Source organism: Pithys albifrons, chromosome 2 (genome assembly GCF_047495875.1).
Source record: "Pithys albifrons albifrons isolate INPA30051 chromosome 2, PitAlb_v1, whole genome shotgun sequence".
NCBI lineage: Eukaryota > Metazoa > Chordata > Aves > Passeriformes > Thamnophilidae > Pithys > Pithys albifrons.
This window is the reverse complement of record NC_092459.1, coordinates 88608291-88621168: the sequence shown is the minus strand read 5'-3', so window position 1 is coordinate 88621168 and position 12878 is coordinate 88608291. Positions and strand designations below refer to the sequence as shown.

At 40.8% G+C, this 12878-nt stretch overlaps 1 protein-coding gene across 2 annotated transcripts in view; it reads right to left on the bottom strand.

The window, feature by feature from the left end:
* Positions 1-12878, bottom strand: part of PLB1 (phospholipase B1) — an 82184-nt gene that overhangs the window by 39602 nt on the left and 29704 nt on the right. The window contains exons 20-30 of one of the 2 annotated variants that reach the window (XM_071577055.1): positions 12340-12383; positions 11387-11495; positions 10426-10477; positions 7901-7981; positions 6311-6376; positions 5533-5633; positions 2793-2874; positions 2036-2140; positions 1287-1382; positions 755-826; positions 70-129 (exon numbers count right to left, since the gene is read on the bottom strand). In XM_071577055.1, the coding sequence (XP_071433156.1) occupies positions 70-129; positions 755-826; positions 1287-1382; positions 2036-2140; positions 2793-2874; positions 5533-5633; positions 6311-6376; positions 7901-7981; positions 10426-10477; positions 11387-11495; positions 12340-12383 (868 nt within the window). The remainder of the gene's footprint in view (positions 1-69; positions 130-754; positions 827-1286; positions 1383-2035; positions 2141-2792; positions 2875-5532; positions 5634-6310; positions 6377-7900; positions 7982-10425; positions 10478-11386; positions 11496-12339; positions 12384-12878) is intronic. The other variant, XM_071577060.1, reaches the window with a different exon arrangement.

Below are 12878 nucleotides of genomic sequence, written 5' to 3'. Positions count from 1 at the left end.
GACTCATTTGGTTACCATACAGGAACAGATGCAGCAGAGTCACAGTGGGATGGTGATGTTGACACTTACTGGAGTTTGGTTAGGGTATGTGTAATTACTGTTTCTATACGTCCTCAGGAATGGCTCAGCCTACAAGACAAGGCAACCTGAGTCAATGCAAAACATCAGAGGAACACGTGGAGATTTACATTCCTCAAATTTTGTTCTCAGATGACTGTAGATGATTAGCACATTGATGAAAATAAATCTCAGGGATTAAAAGAAAACAAACAAAACCAGAAGAAAGAATAGAAATAGCCTTTTAAAACTCCTTGTAACAACAGTATAAACCTGACGCTGTATCTTTAAACAGCCAGAAGTTAGAGAATATCCTCAGGACTCTGCTGTGTGTGATTAACAAGAAGCTTGTGGTCCCACTGCAAGGTAGCCTCAGTGACATCTGCAGAGCTGTGCTGTCTGATGCCATCATTGCTCTATTCCCCCACACTGAAGCTCTGTCATTCAGTCTGGTTATTTAATGATCTTAACTGTGTGTTGGCCAACGGTGATGTGTGACTGTGAGGAAGCTTACCCCTGGGATGAGTTTGCCCCTCATCTCATGGGCGAGTGCTCGTAATGCTTTTGGTGGCAGTGGCACAAACTACATGGAGCAGAGCAGACCCTACTCACACAGACAGCACTCCAGGCAGTTGGGAAAGGCTCACACAGACTCCCAGTCACCCCTGCCACCCACACAGACACACTTGTAACTGACCGTAACTGGACATTTGAGAACAATCTCATCCTCCATGTGCTGATTATCTGTCTTCTCCCCTATGGGCTCCAGCTGCAGGGAAAATAAAAAGAGGAGGTGCACAGAAGAAAAGCAGATGAGTGTCAGAGAACAATGGAACATGCTGTGTTGCCAGCCACTGGAAACCACTTCTGCAGCAGAGCAAGACCACTGCAGTGCACTGCACCAATGCTGGCAGCTGCCTCCATGCACTGCTTCTTTGAGTGCTGAAGGGGCTAATTCCCATATACCATGAATGTGACCTGCTGATCAATGTTCTTGGCAGGCATCATCTCCCTGAAGGAAGTCCCAACACCCCCAGCCTTAACATACACCAAGATTTACTGGTTTGACATGACTGGTTTAACAATTCAGATGACCTTTCTTCATATGATCACTCTTCCTTCATAAACAGAATTCAGAAGAGATATGGCTAGCTGCCTAGTAGTTTTTTGCTGCGAAGGGAAGGATGGAGTGAACAAGGTGAGACCAACACAAACCTGAAAAATCTTACCATGTTGTTCCACAAAGCACGTGCAACTTGGGAATGAGCCTTCTGGCTGAAGTGGAAACAATCTGGAGCAAAATATGAATCATCCGGCTGCCCCTCCTAGAGAACAAGTTGGGTGCTGTCACAGAGACAGTAAATGTGCAACAAGCTGCGCATTATACCCTCTCTCTTCCAGCAAGATATACCAGCTGACTTCTAACCAAAGTAGCTGCAAAGACCTCTGAGGCCATGAGAGTTAAACCAGGCCTGGTAATATTAGTAACTCAAAACTAAGAAGCCTTTAAAAGCTTTTTAATATAAGATTTTCACAGTAATAAGGAATACAGACCACTATGGCTCCAAGTACAGAACTCCTGGGCAAAAATATTGATTGTATTCTTTACTTTTCTTGAGAATTACACATTATAGTGTTTTGAAACACATGGCTTTCCCTACTAAAAGTCATTTACTGAGGTACTGGAAAGGGCTTTTTGATGCCTAGGGAATATAGAGTAAATGCTCTCTGATGAAGATTTTGAACTAAATTATCTACTGCATGGTTGTCCAGTTGGAGTGCCCAAAGTGTGTCTGCAAGATATGTATTCCTGTTGCCCATTATTCCACAAATATTTTCTGCAATTTTGCATGTTAATTTAACTGAATATAATAATTATTAGGTAACATGGTCACATATGCAGGCTGAGACAATTTTGACAAGATTGGAGAATTTCACCAGGATTTAATTTTGGGACTGTATTTTTGGTTGGTTTTACCTGTGTTTTTGGCATTTCCATATTAGTCATAAACGGCTGCATAACCACTGTGAAATCATCCTTTGTGTCATACCTTCCACTCTCCACTAACTGGCGGGTTCTCTCCTAAAGGGTCAAAGAAAAATCATCATTGTTCCTTTTTCTATGCTTATCTCATAAAGTCCTTCCATCCATTTATATCTTGCCCAGAGGTTCCCCCTTCGTAGAGCAGAAGCTCAGACATGGCCACAGTTTTCAGCTGTCAAGGCAGTCAGTTCAGCTGCCTTTTTTGACATGGACCCTTGGCTTCTTTGCAGGGGGACAGCCCAGGAACGGCTGCCTGACTGACAGCCTGCTCAGTAGTTCATTAGGTTTTCTGTGAAAAACATCTTCCAGAACCACCAAAGCTTTTTTGTTTTGGCTGACATGACATTCTGAAAGCTTGTTCCTGAGTTACCATGTTGTTTAACTTCATCCGAGCTCCAATAACATAGCCAGTCAAAAAACTGCTGGCTCTCTGATATACTGTACTTTCTATTGCTCTGTAACGGCTCTCCACAGATTTCTTCTTATCTGTTTTGTTGGTTTAGTGAAACAGAGTTGCAAAGACCTTGAGCCTACTCCCACCTTCCCCTCACATTTTTTTTTTAATCACAAGTAAAAGTATGTCACTAAAATAACTGGCAACTGTCCTTCACTTTCTAATATTTGCCCACCTGTGGTCCCTTGTTCAACAGGAGGATGACATTCAACTTGTAACAAGTGCCATGTGTCTTACCTGATACTGTTTGTTAAAGTAGATCAACTTCTTTAACTCATTGGAGTTTTCCTTAGGGGTTATGACACAAGGGCACAGAATCCTGTGGGATAAGAGTATGTTGCTGCAATCTGCCCTGTTCCTGAGCTGACAAACAACAGGATTAAAAGCTCCAAGAGGGATTTCTCTGAAAGGGCACTCAACAAGAGCATTAGCTCTCATTAGAGTTTCTGCATGGTGTCACTTCTTGAGCAGAAATGCATTTATTAGGGATAAATTAATGAGGAAAATTAAATTAAAGGGGGAAAGTCTTCATGCAAGCAAAAACTACTGGGTACCCATGGCAAGGTTTCAGCATCAGGAGTGATGTCTGTGAGGAGAGGCCAGGGCTGACTGTGCCGGACAGCTTCACTACGCAACCACAGGCATGGCTGAGCCTCTCAGCCAAGGTGGTGCTGCCTCTATGAAAACCTGCTTCAGAAAGGGCAGAAAACACCAGAGATGGAGAGGAGGAGAGAACGGGGGGGGCAAGGAGGAGGTGCCCCATGGCAGAGCAGGCGCTTCTGGAGGGAACCACAGCCTGTGGATGCACACTTCTGAAGGACTCATGCCAGAGAACAAGTCAAGAGTGAGCAGAAAGGAGTGGCAGAGAGATCCTAGATCCAGATCTCAAGCCCCTATGCCATCCATGTCTTACTGAAGGGACTGAGGGTATCCTGTGGAAGTAACAAGGGTGGAGGGAGAGGTGCTTAGAGAAAAGTTGAGCCTGAGAATGAGGGAGGATAGGAGCTTTAACTATTTAACTTTTTTGTTTGTTCATTTCCCAATACCTGAATTGGTAATTAAATGTTTATAATCATAGACAATGAACACAATTAAGTTCTCCAAATGAGGTCTATTTTGCCTGTGGTGATACTTGATAAGTGGCTTACCTGTCTTTATTTTGGTCCATGAATTTTGTAGCTCACGATCTTTGTTTTCTCCCCTATGCTGCCATAATGGGTTGATTGAGTGTCTGTGTGGAGTGTTTGGCTGGCATCTGGGGCCAACCCACCACAAAAATTGTTCATAAGTACACCTACACAACATAGTTTGCTTCAGCAGAACTATGCAAGCATCCTTCAAGAAGGAGTTCCCACAAATTCATTCTAATCAACTGAGAGAGTCAGAATTTACAGGATGTTTCACAGGGAGGATGGTAGAGCACCAAAACAGTCACCAGGACTGATGCTGGAATCTCCATCCTTACAGAACTGTTCTAACTTTAACCATTTTAAGATTCTGCAAACTCATATTGACTATCCCTGAAGTTTTTATCTTTCTAGCACATGAATAGTTTTCTTGGGAAGCTCCCTCTTCCTGGGCATGTCTCATTATTACTTGAGAAATTCAATCAAGCAAAAGGACTCCTTTAAACATTCCTGACATATGACCACAGTCAAGCATCTGTGAGAGAGCTCTTAGAGAAATACCTTCTGTAGAGATGCAGTTGATACACTTGGAGAATGCACAGATCTCTATCCCTTCCAAATTTGTCTTAATGGAGGGCAACTAAAAGCAGATGTTATTTCCACAGTACATCTATATGAAAGGCAATAGAAATATAAATTGTGTTTTCACAAGTTTCAGTAACATAAGCAAGGCAAAGTTAGCAGAGACTTAGTTATTTGTTTCTCTCAGAGGAAAAGAAACAAGCTTTAAAGATCAAAAGCTTCCTTCAGGTCCTTCTTCAATTCAATAGAATGTTGTTTATCATCCCACACAGGGTCTGCTTATTACCCTATCCACTTGGCTTGCTGCTGGACAGACAAATGTTAAATTCAGCTTGGCACCTGAAATGATGGGAAAAGGTTACAGGTACCATGAGATAATCTAATCTTGAAGGCTTCACCAACTACACTTGCCCAATGATTAGGGCCTTGAGACACTTGTGTGCTCTAGCCAGTAACCTTTGCTGAAAAGAAAAAATACACCTGGTTATCAGAAGCACCAGCAGTCTGAGTTTCAAAACTAATTTTCTACTGACAGCCACAAGAGCCCTCAAATCAGAGCAAGAGAGTTGCATCTATTTTCTTCCTGTAAAAACACCTTCAGTGGCTGCCTACACTCCTAAGATGAGGTTATTCTCCCTGTCTGTCCAGAAAAGCAGAGATGTGCTGTTCTGAAACCAAGCAAGTCCTCCCAGAAGCAAGGCTGTGCAGGACCCTACCTCAGTCACCAAAAGTCCACTGAGGGTGCTCACCTGTCACCTCAGTGTTGGACTCACACTGACCTGGGAGGACTCTTGAGCCATAACGCAACAAGTGGCACAATTAAGCATCCCTGACATCTACTTAAGAGACTAATTAGCAATAAAACTATTAATCAGCAATAAGATTACAACAGGGAGAGTTTTCAGACTGCAGAGAGGTAAATCAGTAAATAAAACTAGAAAACCTTGTGTCTTAGTGTCTCTCTGTCAAAAAGTGTACAGCTGAGCTCTTTGTGCTCTGGCTTGAACTCATTCACAGAGTAAGTGGTGAGTCATTAAAATGGCACCTCCACTAAAAGTGGTAACAGCAGGGCTTGGGTGCAGAGACAGTGACAGACAGACAAGAATTTCTAAATGCTGTGTTGAGATGAAAACACACATGCACAGAGAAAGGTGTTTGGTGGTCTGAAATACTAGAGCCTTTTCCCTTTAAGGAAAAAAGTTTCCCAAGAAGACCTTGCAGCCTTCTGTGAGCAACAATGAGGGCTGCAACATAAATCAACTTCAAACCTCATAAGCAGCTTTGGGCAGCTATTGTTTTTCCATGCATGCAGCTCTCGGAGGCTCGCTATGGAAAGGATCGTCACCAGGTTCACATAAGCCCGTGGAACCTGCCAAGAGAATAATCAAACCCGTTGCAAACTCCTGGAGCACAGAGTGCTGCCTTTGCCCCTGCACAGCCAAAGCAGACCTTGGGCAGCAGCCTGCTGATTCAAGCAGCTTGCATTATTTATAACAGAGGTGTCCAAAGTACTTTCTCAGTAATTAATCCCACACACATGCAGTACTAAATTACAGCCCTTGCCTACACTACCCTCGGTCTGTTTTAAATGTTGATGGCTGGGCACTTGAAAATGATGGCTTCAAAAAGGGCCAAAAAAGTTGTTGGTCTCAGCATTACTGAGGCACCTGCTAAGGCATCAGGTACTCTCATCATTCTTACCCTTAGGTGAAATATCTCTCAATGACCACAAAAACATACTTATTTGCAGTTTAATGAGCAAGCAAAGCATTTTCCAGTCAAGTAATAACACTTTTGTTGAGCTTTGTTACAATAATTTTTATATTATTTATCCACACCACATCAACTAGAACAAAGCACATCCTTACTCCTTTGGCAAAATAATTCTCCAGCCTTTTTTGCCTTTCCCAAAGATTTTCCTGCAGGCAAGCACCTCTGCAGATGAAAGCAAGTAAACAAATTCTTAATCAATAATCAGTGACTGCTTTGCCAACAGAACACGAGTACATGATCCTGACTCCTACATACTACAAAAGTTTGATTTACCTCTTTGTGAAGTAAGTCCAAAGCTATTTGTAGATTGTAGGTGTAGTTTTCAGGAGAATGGTGTACCTGTTGAAGCAAGGGGATTGAATTTTATTACCAGTTTACTGAGGCAGGCACAACAGTGTCTAGTTAGAGTCTCTCATGACAGTGCTAATGTTTCTAACTCTTGGGTCAAAAGTAACAGTAAATAGGCAAAACTGTCCTGTCTCTGCTTTTCTTCCTTCCCATCACAGCTGTCTCACTTGCAAGAAAAGATCTAGCAGCCACTGGTTACAGTGAGGGCAAAAATTCAGAGGGTATTACCAGGCATCATAACATCCTCAATCCCCAGGCTTGCTTGGGCAGGTCTTAAAAGCATGATTAACAACTCACTAACAGGGACCAAATTTAGGAGAGAACAGTTTGTGTAAAAATAAGTTTGCTCCTGATATATGAACAATTAGGACATATCTCCCATATGTTCCTTGCCTGCCACAAATAATCACTGGCAAAACTTAGGTATTTATCTGAGAGTGGAGTAATTTCATATACTTGCCTTTCAGTGCACAGTTTTCTTGTTCCATTTTAGTGGTTTAAACCCTCTAATTTTATTGTCTCAAGTAACCTAACATTTATTTTTTCAGTTGAGGACCTATTCAACAGTCAAATAAACTTTCTTATGAGACCTGCTTGTCTTATTTTCGGCCTTATTTCTCTTTCATTTCATTTCAAGCAGAAGTTTATTGAGAGCCACACTTGCTGACTCTACAGAACTAGATGGCTCAGATCCCTTATTAATTTCCTAAATCACAGCTCACCAAGAGCTTTGTGGTTAGCACTACTTGTATTTGTGCACCACAGAGATCTTTGGATACAGACATACTATCTCCTTGCCAGTCATGTGCAACTGCCATTTTGTGTTTGGGTCAGGAGCAGAAGGGAGAAATATTTCATTTGCTCCTTCCTTGTTTTATAACCATCTTACTGTGCTGCTTTACTGTTTTTCCTGATCTCAAATTAATCATGCAAAATGAAAGGTATGTGCTTAAAAAGTTACTGCTTGTACATAGGTAATACTTATCCCTAAGTGAGGAGTCTGCCACAGCCTTTCACCTCCTCTATAATTATGCATATCAAAGGCTAGATACACTATGCATATTATGTACATATACAATATATACTATATTACATATAATTATATTTGCATGAGTTGTGGTTAGAACCTTTCCCATAGTACTGAAAATGGTAAGAGACCATAAAGTACGACTTAGGAGTGTGACTGTGCACAAGGCAAAGAGGAGCAGAAACTCTTGACCTTTTATCTACAAAAGGAAAAGTGACTACGCAACAAAAAGTTAACTAAGGTTAACAGTAAAACAAAGTAGCAACAATTATGTAATTTGCAGGCGTTCTAAAGGTAGTGCTAACATTATCAAAACATTAGGTTGAACAATCTGAAGGTCTCAGTGCAGTCACATTCCAGAGCTGCACAATTAAGATCTACCTCATTTTGGTCTCACCCACCGAGTTCCTCCCTCTCACCCCCTGCAATGCATAAAGACTCTGTGCCCAGCCCAGCCCAGTTCATGCTGCAGGTGACAGGAAACTCACTGGATCTTCGCAGAATTTGCACAAGTTATTTCCTCCTATGAAGAGTGTTATGAGCTTCCAGTCAGTCTGGAAATTTATTCTCTGCACACAGAGGAAGATGGAATGAAAGTCATTAATTAAAAAAAAAACAGGACACAAGGAAGAGGCAACATACTAAATACAATTTTCCCATTTCTCAGAGTACCTGGTTGTAATTCTCTAAGCATCCACAACAACACCCAATTTGTAGTCATGACTGAAGATGTAGAAAATACTATGATCTAAACCAGGTTAACAATATCAGTGGCATCATGCAAAATTATTTGCTTCAGAAAACTATTGCTCAATATCTATGTACAGGCTTTTTTTAGCAATATCTTGGCTATATCGAGTGACTCCTCTTGCAGTTCCAGAAACACATCTTCACTGCAAAAATTATGGTATGTGGTTTACTGTGTTATAAATAATAAGGCCACACCTTGAGTGTTGCATTCAGTTCTGGGCCTCTCAGTTCAGAAAGGATATTGAGGTGCTGGAGCGAGTCCAGAGAAGAGCAACAAGGCTGGTGAAGGGACTGGAGCACAAGCCCTATGGGGAGAGGCTGAGGGAGCTGGGGTTGTTCAGCCTGGAGAAGAGGAGGCTCAGAGGTGACCTCATCACTGTCTAGAACTACCTGAAGGGAAGTTCTAGCCAGGTGGGGGTTGGTCTCTTCTCCCAGGCACTCAGCAATAGGACAAGGGGGCACGGGCTTAAGCTCTGCCTGGGGAAATTTAAGTTGGAGAGCAGAAAAAAAAATTCTTTACAGAGAGAGTAATCGGGCATTGGAATGGGCTGCCCAGAGAAGTGGTGGATTCACCATCCCTGGAGATTTTTAAACTGAGATTGGACACGGCACTGAGTGCCATGATCTGGTAAATGGACTGGAGTTGGACCAAGGGTTGGACTCGATGATCTCGGAGGTCTTTTCCAACCTAATTGATTCTATGATTCTATGAGTCTACCCCGTTGGAAAACCCTGGAGGGCAATGTATTTCAGTCTTACTGAGAGACAAACTGCAAAGAACAGTGGGGCAATATTAACTCTATCTAACAAAAATGGTAAAAAAATACAGCACTTTTTTCTTCTGGAAGTCTTTTGCAAAAAGATAGATAACTAAGTCAAGGTAAATATGTTACTGCAAATAAACACCTTCTTAGCTTTGAGGAAAGGTTCAGACATGCTTAGTAGCATGTAGTAGTGGTTGTGCTCAATATCCTGATGCTTTAACTTCAGTGCAAAACAATAGTAAGAAAAGCAGCAACGGTGCATCAGCCTCAAGTGGTTTAAAAACACCTTCCTTCAAACTCAGGAGGTGACATATCCCAGGTAGTAGACACGCTGTTCAGTAGTTTGGTGTCAAAATGTACTTATCCAAATACAAGAGGTGAAACTTTTCCACCACTCATCAGGTGTTTTAAAAAGAGGGTGAAAAAGGATCTCTTAAATCAAAGATACATGACATCTACCAGAAAAAAGTTTATTGGTTCAATAAAAATGTTTACTATTTAAATAAAAGATACTTGCATTCTTTTCTGTTGTATAACATTCCCAGGCTGATAAATATGAGAGTAGTGCTTAGAGGCTTTGAATGATTTGAATGAAAACCATTCAACCATTCATTTTTAGTTGCTATTTCTTTTAATTTCATTTCAGATACAGTCGTTAGATTGAAATCTTGTTTACAAGACAGTGAACCAAAAAGGAAGGTACTGCAAATGTCTTTGCAAATATGTATGCAGCAGAGTATTTACGCGCACATAGAGTTATCTCGAAGGTTTTTTGGCTGCTTTCCAAATGCACAATTGGAAAGCCAAACTATTATAATGTAACTTAGGTCACTGATTGCTTAGCACATTTGTCAAATTACAAACAGCAAACATTCAAAGCACGAGCTGAGGTGAAAAATATGCAAGTAATCCTCAGCATAATGTCTTTTACAGACCATTAATCAAATAGTTCCTAACAACAAATATGTAAGTCAAAAATCAGCTGATGACTAGATGAGAGAAGGAACTAAAATGCTTTAAAGAAAACAAGTCCCTTCCTCACTTCACATGTTCACATCACATGATTTGCTATTTAAAAAGCTTACCCTCAACATCTTAGCAGGTATCATTACTGCTGGTAAAATCATCTGCTTACAAGATAATTAATAGCACCACAGCAAAATCCTCACAGAGAAAAAGCTCAGTGACCTTACAGGGTGACATAAGTTGGGAGGGAAAGCAACGGCACTGATTTTGCAGTCACTTCCAGTAAAAAATGATAAGAAGATTACAATTAGCTATGTTTGATAGTAACATCATGTGCTGGTACAAATTCATTTAAGAGAAAGCTATAGATTATTTAGTGCTGACTCACACTCTGCATTGGGAAGGATTACACTGTGCACTGCTGTACCTATGGCTTTAATGTTTGGCATTCACTGCTGGCATCTGCTGTTGGTCTGTTAGAAATAAAGCCATGTAACTTCATTGTAAAGATATTAATGACATGTTAAACTCACAGTATCATTCTTCATGCGGTCCACCAGTTTTCTAACCTGTTCAGGAACATCCCTAAAAACAAAAGTAAAATCACAGAAATAAAATAATTAAAATAAAAAAGGAATCCTGCATAGACAGCAAGGTGAAAAGGAAAGGTGATGAAAGGACATGTCTCATATAATGGATAAAAACACCTAAGAAAGTCTAATTTTCATTGAATGATATATATGATACCCAAAATAGGTTATATTTTGATACAGTGATGGGGAGGAGAAAATAATTAGCATCCAACAGGCTCTCAGCCACTTTGCAAGTGCTTCATAGTTGCACTTTCACAAGGTATACAGAAAATGCACTTTTCTCCTTCCTGACATCAGACAGATGCTATAGATACATATACCACTGAAGCATCTGTGCACGTATCACTGTTATTGTAAGGCCTCAAGCCACTGAAATATGTCTTATAAGAAGTGTTCTCAATGGAAAAAATATTGGATATGAATTGCACTGAAGACTGAGCATAGTGATCCCTAGTTAATTCCCATCTTTGTCAGACTTGAAATTAAAAAATTCCCAATTTTCTCTCAGTTTCTCTGCATGAACTCTTGGTCCTGCTGCCAAAAGTATTTGAATATACCTCATATAAAATGGGGATATCTTTTCTCTGACTCAGAACAGGACAAGGATGTGTAGCTTTCCGAGTAGTGCTTGTAAAGCATTTTGGCTTTCTTGGCTGAAAATACTGGAGAAATAAATTAACTATAAAAGCAATACTTTGTCATAGGTTAGAAACACTGCAAAGTGCTTATCACATTTCTTGGCCTTCATGCTAGAGCTGGGTTAAAGAAATCTCTTTGGGTTTGCCTATCTGGCTTATTGTGCTTCTGCCAAAATCCAAGGTTTGGGCTTTTTTTCAGTCATAAAAGAGTTCTACAGGAAAAACCCAAATTTCTGTTGAAGTTAAGAAAGTTTTCCTCTTACTCTACACGAGCCCCTGTCACAGCTTGGTTGAGGGCAGCATTTGCTGAATTCTGCGTTCCAGTGCCAGTGGAATACCCTTCCAAGGATGGGTTGAACTCACGAAGAATGTCTGCAGAAAAAACCAGAACCCTGTAATGTTGATTCCTGCAGCAGGTAGCAAATGAGGCTATAAAGTTTAGACCTTAGTAAAAGACCATTAAAAAGCTTTAGGGCACACCTATCAAAAACCCCAAAATCTTTGAGTATAACAAATGTAGAGATTCATCACCATACAAATCTATCCCTGCCTTCAAGACTTCTGAAATGCATGAATTCGGATATCTGATCACCTAACATGATCATCTTGGCTAGCAATGTCATTTGCCTGGTAAGTGAGGCTGAGTAACCCTACACTCAGGCAGAAGATTCTCATGGCATCATGTTCTAACTTTCAGATGGGTTGGAATCAAATCCTTTAGCCCAATCTCCCCAGATGTATTAACCCCAAAGACTCCAGATCCCCTTCTAGATCTTAGGTTACAAACCAGCCTTACAAACACCTCAGATCTTAAATGTCCTGACCTTTAAAAAGCATGTAAAATCCGATCTTGTAACGTGATTCTGCTCCTGCCTGAAACAACTTTCCCATAGAGTCAAAACAGTTTCTTTAGGCTATGAGCTAAGATCTTTGATTGATCTACCCCAAACACATCTTGAACAGAACTACAATCAACAGAAGGATACTGAAGCAACCAACCCTAGGAATTACAAAATGCACATTTAAGTCATGCACAGCATACTACAGCCTGGTTGTTATGCAACTTTTACTCAGCACTGGACTCTAAACACAAAGGGGTGGGTTGTGTCATGCTACAAACTGTAGCTCTTTCCTGTGTTTCCTCTTATTATAGCATTATTATTTTAATAATAAACAGCTTCAGATACTTATCAGATTCATGGAAAAAGTCACTTACTTGCTAGTGTCGTGACTGTGCTTATGTTTTCATTTCCTCCAACACTGTTAAAAAGAAAGAACAGGAGAGAAGTGTTCCAAGGCCGGATGGACTCAGTAAGGCAGTGAACTAGGTAATAGATCGCCCCCTTTTGGGGGTTCTGCACATGTACACAGCACACTGGGGGTTGTGGCAATCCGAAGCAGCTCTTGGTGTGCGTACCCAGACATCAGAGACACTGTCATCAGCATGACAATCATATTAGAAGCCCTGGACACTAGTGTCCTTTCAGCTCTTTCATGTGTTTTGGCATAAACCTAGCTGAAAGAAATGCGATTTTTTTTAAAGTTGCCTTCTCTGCTATTGTTGTACCCTTTGAAATATTCATTACTTCTATTTTTACTTAACAGGTCTTTTGCACCCATAACAAAAAGTTCTAGAAGCATACATTTCAGAGTGATAAGTATAATCTATACCCTTTGCCCCCCCTTGCCCCCATTTCACTCAGGTAGAAGACTACTACTAGACCGGTAAAACTCACCACTAGGTCTTTGTGCTCT